Raw genomic sequence first — 12,965 nt, 5'->3', positions numbered from 1 at the left:
AATCGCCATATACATTATATTGCCTAACTCCTAATCAAGTATAAGTTGAACACTTAACACATATATGAAGAATGTGACCTTTATTAATTGTATTAAGTGAAAAATTTGATTTTCCACACATTCAACTTATCCCTTCAGTCATATTTTCTTTGAAACTTATACTCAATTATTATTATTATTATTTATTATTATTATTATACTTTAGGCTTTAGGGTACATGTGCACAATGTGCAGGTTTGTTACATATGTATCCATGTGCCATGTTGGTGTGCTGCACCCATTAACTCATCATTTAGCATTAGGTATATCTCCTAATGCTGTCCCTCCCCCCTCCCCCCACCCCACAACAGTCCCCGGAGTGTGATGTTCCCCTTCCTGTGTCCATGAGTTCTCATTGTTCAATTCTCACCTATGAGTGAGAACATGCGGTGTTTGGTTTTTTGTCCTTGTGATAGTTTACTGAGAATGATGGTTTCCAGTTTCATCCATGTCCCTACAAAGGACATGAACTCATCATTTTTTATGGCTGCATAGTATTCCATGGTGTATATGTGCCACATTTGCTTAATCCAGTCTATCGTTGTTGGACATTTGGGTTGGTTCCAAGTCTTCGCTATTGTGAATAGTGCCGCAGTAAACATACATGTGCATGTGTCTTTATAGCAGCATGATTTATAGTCCTTTGGGTATATACTCAGTAATAGGATGGCTGGGTCAAATGGTATTTCTAGTTCTAGATCCCTGAGGAATCGCCACACTGACTCCCACAATGGTTGAACTAGTTTACAGTCCCACCAACAGTGTAAAAGTGTTCCTATTTTTCCACATCCTCTCCAGCACATGTTGTTTCCTGACTTTTTAATGATGGCCATTCTAACTGGTGTGAGATGGTATCTCATTGTGGTTTTGATTTGCATTTCTCTGATGGCCAGTGATGATGAGCATTTTTTCATATGTTTTTTGGCTGCATAAATGTCTTCTTTTGAGAAGTGTCTGTTCATGTCCTTTGCCCACTTTTTGATGGGGTTGTTTGTTTTTTTCTTGTAAATTTGTTTGAGTTCATTGTAGATTCTGGATATTAGCCCTTTGTCAGATGAGTAGGTTGTGAAAATTTTCTCCCATTTTGTAGGTTGCCTGTTCACTCTGATGGTAGTTTCTTTGGCTGTGCAGAAGCTCTTGAGTTTAATTAGATCTCATTTGTCAATTTTGGCTTTTGTTGCCATTGCTTTTGGTGTTTTAGACATGAAGTCCTTGCCTATGCCTATGTCCTAAATGGTATTGCCTAGGTTTTCTTCTAGGGTTTTTATGGTTTTAGGTCTAACATGTAAGTCTTTAATCCATCTTGAGTTAATTGGACTTATCCATGTAATGAAACACCACCTGTTCCCCAAAAACCTATTGAAATAAAAATACATACATACATGTATACATACATACAAACGTACACTCTGTAAGTTGTAAAAAAAGGAAACTGTTTGGGGATACTATACATTAATTCAAAATATAAACCAAAGGGTAAAAAAGTTAGCTATAAGATAAATTCTGAAGAACTAAAAAAAAGATTTTTTTTTAAAAACTATGTAATAATTCATTATCTATTGCTGTATTGTAAACTACATTCAAACTTGGCAACTTAAAAAACAAATATTTCTTATTTCACAATTTCCATGGTCAGGAATGTAGGAACGGCTTGATTGGGTGGTTTTGGGTCCAGGTTCTTTATGAAGTTGTGGTTATGATGTAAGCCAAAGCTGCAGTCAACTGAAGGCTTGAGTAAGGTAGAGGATGTGACTTTAAGGTGGCTTACTGTTACACGTCACTTTCTGCCTGACTTTCCCATGTCCCACTGATGTAGGTGAAAACTTGTTTTCACATATTTGAATCTAGAAATTCTGTTCTAAAATTACGAAAGCTTAAAAAAATGGATCTCATAGAGATACAGAGAAGAATGGTGGTTAGCAGGGGCTGGAAAGGGAATGAGGGAGGGAGGGATGAAGAGAAGTTGGTTAATAAGTACAAATATGCCATTCAAAGGAATAAATTTTAGTATCTGACAGTACAGTGGGGAAACTGTAGTTAACAATAATTTATTGTATATTTCAAAATAGCTTGAAGACAAGAATTGTAGTGTTCCCAACACAAAGAAAAATGTTTGAGGTGATAGATATTCCAATTACCCTGATTTGATCATTAAACCTTGTATACATGTATCAAAACATCATGTGTACCCTAAAAATATGTGCAACTATAATATATCAATAAAAATATAAAATAAAATAAAGTAACAAATTATTTTGCATGATTGCAATAAGTACCAAGGGAATTTGAAAGAAGATTCTACTTTTTTGTTGTTAGAATTTGCTAAAATTTGTTCATTTAGGAAAATTATATCATTAAAAACACCACTTGTTGTATTTGATTTTCCTATTCAATATACATATTTCCTCCTGCACTTAAAGCTGCTACATTCACAGTGATTCTACCTGTAGGTGTAAGCACTTGACTACTCACGTCTCTTCCAGTTTAGTCACATTTGAGCATTTGCATATTGATGTGCATACTATTTAATTATAAATTACTTTTTATTATTTCTCATTCATATTACATAGGATATTTTTATTGCCTTTTTAAAGGAAATTATGAGTTTGGCTGAGATATATTATCTGTGACTATTATTTCAAGATTGTACAAGGAGCATTGTAAACTATTATAAAAGGATGTGTTGGGTATGATGTGCTTGAGAATGACTGTCATACAAACTGGTGATGTTATGGCACTCATAATCACCTTAAAGAAGCCCTTGACACTGTTCTTTCTACTAGAACAGATCTGTCCAGGAGAAATATAAAGTGAATTATATGTGTAAGTTTAAATTTTCTGATAGCTACATTTAAGAGCATAAAAGGAAACAGGTGAAAATAATTTTAATAATAACTTAATAATATATTTTATTTACTTAAATATAACAAAATATTTCAAATATAACCAATATAAAAATTAAGTATTCTTCTTTGTTGTTGTTTACAATGTCTTTAAAATATGATGTGTATTTTGCACTTACAGTATGTCCCAATTTGGAGAAGCCATTTCAAATGCGGAATAGACACATGGATAGTGGCTACCATATTGGACAGCATAGTTTTGGATGTTCCATGAATAGAAAAATTCCAAGAAAGGGAGTAAAATGTCAGAAGCTCCTTAATTTATTAACAGGGACAAAATGATGGCTGCTGCCCATCTCCTTTTTTTCCTCTTTTTTGTAGCTTTCAGCTCAAAGTCTTTATGTTCCAGCTCAAACACAGACCATCTGTAGCACAACTTCTGTGCCAGAGGCTGTGTGGAGAGGTGTAGCAGCAGCTCAATAAGACAACCACCTGCCACAGTTCAAAACCAGAAAGTCAAGAAGGAGTATTTTTCTCTTGACACTTCCATCTTCATCTCTCTCTCCTTTATCCGCAGACACTCAGATCCCTCCCAATCAGATACACCCCTTCTCCCCCCACCACAAGTATGAAGCTTTTCTCCCCAAATGGCAAAAGCTCCAAAATTGCCTATCATCTCTTTTCCTACGTTATGAGCATTTTGCTGATCCTTATTTAGTTGATGTCCTTGTTTTCCCCCTGTTAACAAGCTCATTCCTGCTCTATCCTTTTGCAGAAAGCATTATCGCCTTTCTAGTTTGGTGGTTAAAACCACAGGCAATAGAAAGCAAGCAACACACCTGAGTTCATACCTTGTTTATCTCACTTAAAGCTGTGTGATTTTGAGTAGTAAATTAAACTCTGAGCTGCAGCTATCTATACCATTCAGGTGAAAGTAATACCTAGCTTTTAGGCTTGCTATGAGACTCAGCTGAGACAATGGGTGTAATCAAGTTAGCACAACATCTGTCACATTGTGAGCAATTAATAAATGAAAGCTCTTATTATTATACTATTTCCTCAATCTATAAATCCTTCTCCACTTCCAGCCACATGTCCAAATCCTAATTATTTTTTAAAGTCTTTCTCAAGTCTCACCTGTTCTCTAAACCTTCTACAAACCTTATTCTCCCCTTTTCGTGTATTTCTTGAGAACTCTAACATAAATTCACATTGGTATGACTTCTAGTATGGGACACATAGTGATCATTTAGTAAATCCTTTACTTAATTAATTGATGATGAAAAAGGGAAAGAAAACAATAGTAGATGCTGCAGATACCTGACCCTGCTTCCCCTTGACCCACCTGAGGTTTTTTGCAGCTGTGGTGGGCTGTTTTATGATTCCTACTGACAGACATGTTCCCCACGGCTCTGCAGAAGTTTCCCAGTGGGATGGAGCCCCAGCTGCCCGCAACAGTATTCCACTCATTAACATGCACTTGATTGGCTTTGCTCCCTTCCGTCTCATCTCCCTTATACCCATTTAAGTTTCCTGGAATCACCTCCCAGATAAACCACCTGCATCAAAGTTCTTGTCTTAGCTTTTGCTTTTGGGGAAACCCAAATAAGACAATAACTAAGATTACTGAGCCCATATTGTATGCCAAGCACCATGTTAGTCACTCTACTTTCATTATCTTCTTTTATATTCTCAGCATTCTTGTGGGATTAGGTATTATTATATTCATTTTGTAGTAACCAATTAGAAAGTCAGGACTCAAAATAATTAAGTGACTCACTCAGGGAAAATCTAGCAACCCAAATGCTTTGGGTGCTCATTTCTGAATTAATAATTGTATACAAAAAAAGAATAAGGCATTTTAGAATAAAGCTTTAAGAACGTTACAGAAAAATAGGTAAAATAAAACTCTTTCTTAGATTTAGCCAAAACATGACAAACTAAGATATAGAAGCAGAATGTAATAATACAGAGTCTGGAGACATTGCACATTGAACACTTTGTTATTTAAATGCCTTATTTGTAGTCCACTTTTTTATTCTGGGAAATAGAGACGGGAAGATATGGCAGCTGAGAGCTACCCGAATGACTCAGATTTAATAAGAAGGTATTAGAAGATGAAACCAATTTGGCCTGTATGACATTGGAGAAAGAATTAGACAAAGGGGACTTTTGTGAGTCCTAGATACTAAAAAGACAGGCTTACATTAATGAGAAAAATTATTGAGAAAAATTTTTCTTCCATATTAAAATTCTCATACAGAATTGATTTTTTTATCTTCCCAAGTCACACAGGCCATATACATAAGAGTGATTGAATTATAACGTGAAATGTCAAATCCAATAAATGTGGGGATGGAGATAGCTGGGCAAATGTTAAAGGAAGCAAAGGACAAAGAGATATGTTTCCATATTCAGAGGCAAGCATTAGATGACCTGAGCGCATTTCCCGGATTTTTAGGAAATGTATTATTCAAATTGGAGAAGTTAGAAATATTCAGCTAAAATTAGAAAGCATTTCCTAATTGACCTGATGTACGTTACTCTCTGTGGTCCTATGGTCTAGCTATCAAATTAAGTTTATAATTCTTAAAAAATGAGGGTAATGTGTTTGAGCCCATTTTCTTCATAGAAAATCAGGTCCTTAGTTTTCATGAAGTTTGAGATCACTTGATACTTCTGTTAAGCTCTGAGATTATCAGACAGAACTTAGGGTAAGTCTTTATTACATATTGCCTCTGCAGTTGCTATTGTTTGCCTTTATAATGTCACACAAAATCATAAAGAACTAGTAAATTTGAATTGGGCATTATAGTTTCATTCCTTTGAATTTTTAATGGTTTTCACTTATGCATAACCCAAAAGTATTACATCATATTATTTACTGTAAATGTATTAGGTCTGCTATGAAGTCATTTAGTTTTGAACCCTAGAAAAAGTGACTTCTAGCCAACTGAGCTTTTATAATGTGCCATCTAATTCACATTTTAATAAATGTCATTTTCTAAGTGCATTACCTCATGTTTTGGCTACAACCCAGCTGAATCCTGAGAGAATAAGAGAAATGTGCTTTCTGACTGGTTCATCCATATTTTATTTTACTTTTCATTAAGAAATTACTCTGAAGAAAATCAATAATCTTCTGTGACTAAGGGGAGAGGTTAGTGTGTTGCAGTGGTGCATTCTAATATCTCAAATCAAACTGCCTTTAGCTGATAGCATTTTTGTCCTTTCTTGTTCCTGCAGCCTGGGTACATGGGGACCCCAGAAGAGCAGCCTATCCTACAGACAGCCAGGGCCACTTTTGTGGCCAGAAGGGCACCCCCAATGAGTGAGTATGGCCACCTTTGCTTTGTTTGATTTTACTGTCTAAACTGGAACCTAGATATCACTTTTACAGTAATCCTACTAGACTTCTTAAGAAGATTTAAATTCATAAAGGAAGCCTTCCCTCCCCTTTTTCTAGCAGATAGCTATAAGCAGCTGGGAAGTTTTACATTATATGTCTTAAGACATGATGTCAGTGTTATGCAGCATTTTATTAGAATGCATGAAGACTCTAGTTATAAAAATATAATTATAATGAATAGATTGGACCAATGATTTTATCAAAAGCTATATTTTAAAATGCCTTATAAATGGGCTATTAGAAGACTGAGGTATGAGTAGCTGCTACAAAGCTAGACAGTCCAGTTGTTAGGATTATTTTTGTCACAGTGTCTACTGATAAATTATTCCACCTTTCGAAGTAAGGGGCACACCCAGAAAGTCTTCAATGCTTGGTATCCTTTTCCAGGCAACCTGGCTGCTGTGGGCAATGTCCCTGGGTAGCTGAAACGAACAAGGAAGAATGTTCCATCAAATTTCTTTCTAATGGTAATCATAGCAGAAGTTTTCATTTCTGAAAGCACATTGTCTATTTTTTCTAACCTAAGAAAATAAACCACACACACAAGCAGCCCCCCATAAATCTCACATTTTTAGGAAACCTTCCCTCTTCTCTCACTGGTCCATTTCTCTGTGGAAACCTGGGGTGGTTGCTGGATCTTTTGGTTCTTCAAAACCAATCCAGTTTCTAGAAACGCTGGCTCTAGATGGTTAAAAAAACCACACCCCTCATTTCCAAGAACAACAACAAAAAACATAGCTGAGGGCACTTCAGTTATGTTGTCTATGCTGCCCACTTGTAACTATGGAACATATTACTCCAAGAGATATACAGATTTTAAAAATAGATGCTCAGTAATTTTAAAAATTGACAACAAAAAAGTCCAAAATCAGATGAATTCACACCTGAAATTTACCAGATATTAAAAGAATTGGTACCGATCCTACTAAAACTATTCCAAAAGATAGAGAAAGAGGGGCTCCTCCTGTATCATTCTAGGAAGCCAGTATCACCCCAATATTAAAACCAGGAAAGAACATAACAAAAATGAAACCTACAGACCAATATCCTTAATGAACATAGATGCAAAAATTCTTAACAAAATATTAGCTAACTGAATCCAACAGGACATCAATAGGATAATACATCATGATCAAGTGAGTTTCATACCAGGGATGTAGGGATGGTTTAACATATGCAAGTTAATAAATGTGATACATCACATACACAATTCAGAATTAAAAACAAAAATTGTGTGATCAATCTCAATAGATGCAGAAAAAGCATTTGATAAAATCTAGCATTGCTTTCTGATGAGAGCCCTCAACAAAAAGGAATAGAAGGGACTTACCTCAAAGTAATAAAAGGCATCTGTAACAGACCCACAGCCAACATCATACTAAATGGGGAAAAGTTGAAAGCATTCCCCCCTGAGAACTGTAAAAAGACAAGGATGTCCACATGCAACACTTCTATTCAACATAGCACTGGAAGTCCTAGTCAGAGCAATCTGACAAAAAAAGAAATAAAGGGCAAGTTGGAAAAGAGGAAGTCAAACTCTCACTCTTTGCTGATGATATGATCACATAGCTAGAAAACTCTAAAGACTCATCCAAAAGGCTCCTAGACCCAATAAATGAATTCACTAAAGGCTCGGGTTACAAAATCAATGTACACAAATTAGTAGCACTGCTCTTCATCAACAATGACCAAGCTGAGAATCAAATCAAGAACGCAATCCCTTTTACAACATCTGCAAAAAATAAAATAAAATACCTAGGAACACACTTAACCAACAAGGTGAAAGATCTCTACAAGGAAAACTACAAAACACTGCTGAAAGAAATCACAGATGACACAAAGAAATGGAACACATCCTATGCTCATGGATGGGTAGAATTAATATTGTGAAAATGACCATACTGCCAAAAGCAATCTGCAAATTCGGTGCAATTTCCATCCACCAGGATTCCTCACAGAACTAGAAAAAACAATCCTAAAATTCATATGGAATAAAAAAAGAGCCCACATAGCCAAAGCAAGACTAAGCAAGAACAAATCTGGAGACATCTCATTACCTGACTTCAAACTATACTTTAAGGCCATAGTCACCAAAACAGCATGGTACTGGTATAAAAATAGGCACATAGACCAATGGAAAAGAATAGAGAACCCAGAAGTAAAGCCAAATACTTAACACCCAACTGATCTTTGACAAAGCATACAAAAACATAAATTGGGGAAAGGACATCCTGTTCAATAAATGGTGCTGGGAAAACTGGCAAGCCACATGTAGAAGAATGAAACTGAATCCTCATCTCTCACTTAATACAAAAATCAACTCAAGATGGATCAAAGACTTAAATCTAGGACCTGAAACCATAAAATTTCTAGAAGAAAACATTGGAAAAACTCTTCTGGACATTGATTTAGGCAAAGAATTCATGACTAAGATCCAAAAGCAAAGCAACAAAACAAAAATAAAGAAATGGAGGGGGGGGTGGAGCCAAGATGGCCAAATAGGAACAGCTCTGGTCTACAGCTCCCAGCGTGAGCGATGCAGAAGATGGGTGATTTCTGCATTTCCATCTGAGGTACTGTGTTCATCTCACTAGGGAGTGCCAGACAGTGGGTGCAGGACAGTGGGTGCAGTGCACCGTGCATGAGCCAAAGCAGGGCGAGGCATTGCCTCAGTTGGGAAGCACAAGGGGTCAGGGAGTTCCCTTTCCTAGTCAAAGAAAGGGGTGACAGACGGCACCTGGAAAATCGGGTCACTCCCGCCCTAATACTGCACTTTTCCAACGGGCTTAAAAAATGGCACACCAGGAGATTATATCCCACACCTGGCTCGGAGGGTCCTACGCCCACGGAGTCTCGCTGATTGCTAGCACTGCAGTCTGAGATCAAACTGCAAGGGGGCAGCGAGGCTGGGGGAGGGGCGCCCGCCATTGCCCAGGCTTGATTAGGTAAACAAAGCAGCCAGGAAGCTCGAACAGGGTGGAGCCCACCACAGCTCAAGGAGGCCTGCCTGCCTCTGTAGGCTCCACCTCTGGAGGCAGGGCACAGACAAACAAAAAGACAGCAGTAACCTCTGCAGACTTAAATGTCCCTGTCTGACAGCTTTGAAGAGAGTAGTGGTTCTCCCAGCACACAGCTGGAGATCTGAGAATGGGCAGACTGCCTTCTCAAGTGGGTCCCTGACCCCGAGTAGCCTAACTGGGAGGCACCGCCCAGTAGGGGCAGACTGACACCTCACACGGCCAGGTACTCCTCTGAGACAAAACTTCCAGAGGAGCGATCAGGCAGCAGCATCTGCGGTTCAACAATATCCACTGTTCTACAGCCACCGCTGTTCTGCAGCCACTGCTGCTGATACCCAGGCAAACAGGGTCTGGAGTGGACCTCTAGCAAACTCCAACAGACCTGCAGCTGAGGGTCCTGTCTGTTAGAAAGAAAACTAACAAACAGAAAGGACATCCACACCAAAAACCCATCTGTACGTCACCATCATCAAAGACCAAAAGTAGATAAAACCACAAAGATGGGGAAAAAACACAGCAGAAAAACTGGAAACTATAAAAATCAGAGCGCCTCTCCTCCTCCAAAGGATTGCAGCTCCTCAACAGCAACAGAACAAAGCTGGACGGAGAATGACTTTGATGAGTTGAGAGAAGAAGGCTTCAGGCGATCAAACTACTCTGAGCTACAGGAGGAAGTTCAAACCAATGGCAAAGAAGTTAAAAACTTTGAAAAAAAATTAGACGAATAGATAAGTAAGAATAACCAATGCAGAGAAGTCCTTAAAGGAGCTGATGGAGCTGAAAGCCAAGGCGCGAGAACTACGTGAAGAATGCAGAAGCCTCAGGAGCCAATGCGATCAACTAGAAGAAAGGGTAGCAGTGATGGAAGACAAAATGAATGAAATGAAGCGAGAAGTGAAGTTTAGAGAAAAAAGAATAAAAAGAAACGAACAAAGCCTCCAAGAAATATGGGACTATGTGAAAAGACCAAAGCTACGTCTGATTGGTGTACCTGAAAGTGACAGGGAGAATGGAACCAAGTTGAAAAACACTCTGCAAGATATTATCCAGGAGAACTTCCCCGGCCTAGCAAGGCAGACCAACATTCAGATTCAGGAAATACAGAGAACGCTACAAAGATACTCCTTGAGAAGAGCAACTCCAAGACACATAGTTGTCAGATTCACCAAAGTTGAAATGAAGGAAAAAACGTTAAGGGCAGCCAGAGAGAAAGGTCAGGTTACTCACAAAGGGAAGCCCATCAGACTAACAGTGGATCTCTCGGCAGAAACTCTACAAGCCAGAAGAGAGTGGGGGCCAATATTCAACATTCTTAAAGAAAAGAATTTTCAACCCAGAATTTCATATCCAGCCAAACTAAGCTTCATAAGTGAAGGAGAAATAAAATCCTTTACAGGCAAGCAAATGCTGAGAGATTTTGTCACCACCAGGCCTGCCCTAAAAGAGCTCCTGAAGGAAGCAGTAAACATGGAAAGGAACAACCGGTACCAGCCACTGCAAAAACATGCCAAAATGTAAAGAACATCAAGGCTAGGAAGAAATGTTGCCTAAAAGCAATGGCAACAAAAACTAACGAGCAAAATAACCAGCTAACATCATAATGACAGGATCAGATTCACACATAACAATATTAACTTTAAATGTAAATGAGCTAAATGCTGCAGTTAAAAGACACAGACTGGCAAATCAGATAAAGAGTCAAGACCCATCAGTGTGCTGTATTCAGGAAACCCATCTCACGTGCAGAGACATACATAGGCTCAAAATGAAGGGATGGAGGAAGATGTACCAAGCAAATGGAAAACAAAAAAAGGCAGAGGTTGCAATCCTAGTCTCTGATAAAACAGACTTTAAAACAACAAAGATCAAAAGAGACAAAGAAGGCCGTTACATAATGGTAAAGGGATCAGTTCAACAAGAAGAGCTAACTATCCTAAATATATATGCACCCAATACAGGAGCACCCAGATTCATAAAGCAAGTGCTTAGTGACCTACAAAGAGACTTAGACTCCCACACAATAATAATGGGAGACTTTAACACCCCACTGTCAACATTAGACAGATCAGCGAGACAGAAAGTTAACAACGATACCCAGGAACTGAACTCAGCTCGGCACCAAGCAGACCTAATAGACACCTACAGAACTCTCCACCCCAAATCAACAGAACATACATTCTTTTCAGCACCACACCACACCTATTCCAAAATTGACCACATAGTTGGAAGTAAAGCACTCCTCAGCAAATGGAAAAGAACAGAAATTATAACAGACTGTCGCTCAGACCACAGTGCAATCAAACTAGAACTCAGGATTAAGAAACTCACTCAAAACTGCTCAACTACATGGAAACTGAACAACCTGCTCCTGAATGACTATTGGGTACATAATGAAATGAAGGCAGAAATAAAGATGTTCTTTGAAACCAACGAGAACAAAGACACAACATACCAGAATCTCTGGGACACGTTCAAAGCAATGTGTAGAGGGAAATTTATAGCACTAAATGCCCACAAGAGAAAGCAGGAAAGATCCAAAATTGACACCCTAACATCACAATTAAAAGAACTAGAAAAGCAAGAGCAAACATATTCAAAAGCTAGCAGAAGGCAAGAAATAACTAAAATCAGAGCAGAACTGAAGGAAATAGAGACACAAAAAACGCTTCAAAAAATTAATGAATCCAGGAGCTGGTTTTTTGAAAAGATCAACAAAAGTGATAGACCGCTAGCAAGACTAATGAAGAAAAGAGAGAAGAATCAAATAGATGCAATAAAAAATGATAAAGGGGATATCACCACCGATCCCACAGAAATGCAAACTACCATCAGAGAATACTACAAACACCCCTACACAAATAAACTAGAAAATCTAGAAGAAATGGATAAATTCCTGGACACATACACCCTCCCAAGACTAAACCAGGAAGAAGTTGAATCTCTGAATAGACCAATAACAGGCTCTGAAATTGTGGCAATATTCAATAGCTTACCAACCAAAAAAAGTCCAGGACCAGATGGATTCACAGCCAAATTCTACCAGAGGTACAAGGAGGAACTGGTACCATTCCTTCTGAAACTATTCCAATCAATAGAAAAAGAGGGAATCCTCCCTAACTCATTTTGTGAGGCCAGCATCATCCTGATACCTAAGCCTGGCAGAGACATAACCAAAAAAGAGAATTATAGACCAATATCCTTGATGAACATCGATGCAAAAATCCTCAATAAAATACTGGCAAACCGAATCCAGCAGCACATCAAAAAGCTTATACACCGTGATCAAGTGGGCTTCATCCCTGGGACACAAGGCTGGTTCAACATAGGCAAATCAATAAATGTAATCTAGCATATAAACAGAACCAAAGACAGAAACCACATGATTATCTCAATAGATGCAGAAAAGGCCTTTGACAAAATTCAACAACCTTCCTGCTAAAAACTCTCAATAAATTAGGTATTGATGGTACATATCTCAAAATAATAAGAGCTATCTATGACAAACCCACAGCCAATATCATACTGAATGGGCAAAAACTGGAAGCATTCCCTTTGAAAACTGGCACAAGACAGGGATGCCCTCTCTCACCACTCCTATTCAACATAGTGTTGGAAGTTCTGGCCAGGGCAATTAGGCAGGAGAAGGAAATGAAG

General features: G+C 38.2%; 1 protein-coding gene across 13 annotated transcripts in view; it reads left to right on the top strand.

Moving 5' to 3' along the window:
• Positions 1-12,965, top strand: part of SLC44A5 (solute carrier family 44 member 5) — a 389,751-nt gene that overhangs the window by 304,412 nt on the left and 72,374 nt on the right. For 12 of the 13 annotated variants that reach the window (XM_063624059.1, XM_063624062.1, XM_063624063.1 and 9 more), the window contains one exon: positions 6,129-6,213. In XM_063624059.1, coding sequence (XP_063480129.1) covers positions 6,129-6,213 — 85 coding nt within the window. Of the gene's footprint in view, positions 1-481; positions 596-6,128; positions 6,214-12,965 lie in introns of those variants that run through there. The other variant, XM_063624071.1, reaches the window with a different exon arrangement.

This window comes from Symphalangus syndactylus, chromosome 12 (genome assembly GCF_028878055.3).
Source record: "Symphalangus syndactylus isolate Jambi chromosome 12, NHGRI_mSymSyn1-v2.1_pri, whole genome shotgun sequence".
Lineage (NCBI taxonomy): Eukaryota > Metazoa > Chordata > Mammalia > Primates > Hylobatidae > Symphalangus > Symphalangus syndactylus.
Note: the sequence above shows the minus strand (reverse complement) of the source record. Positions and strands in the feature narration are given on the sequence as shown.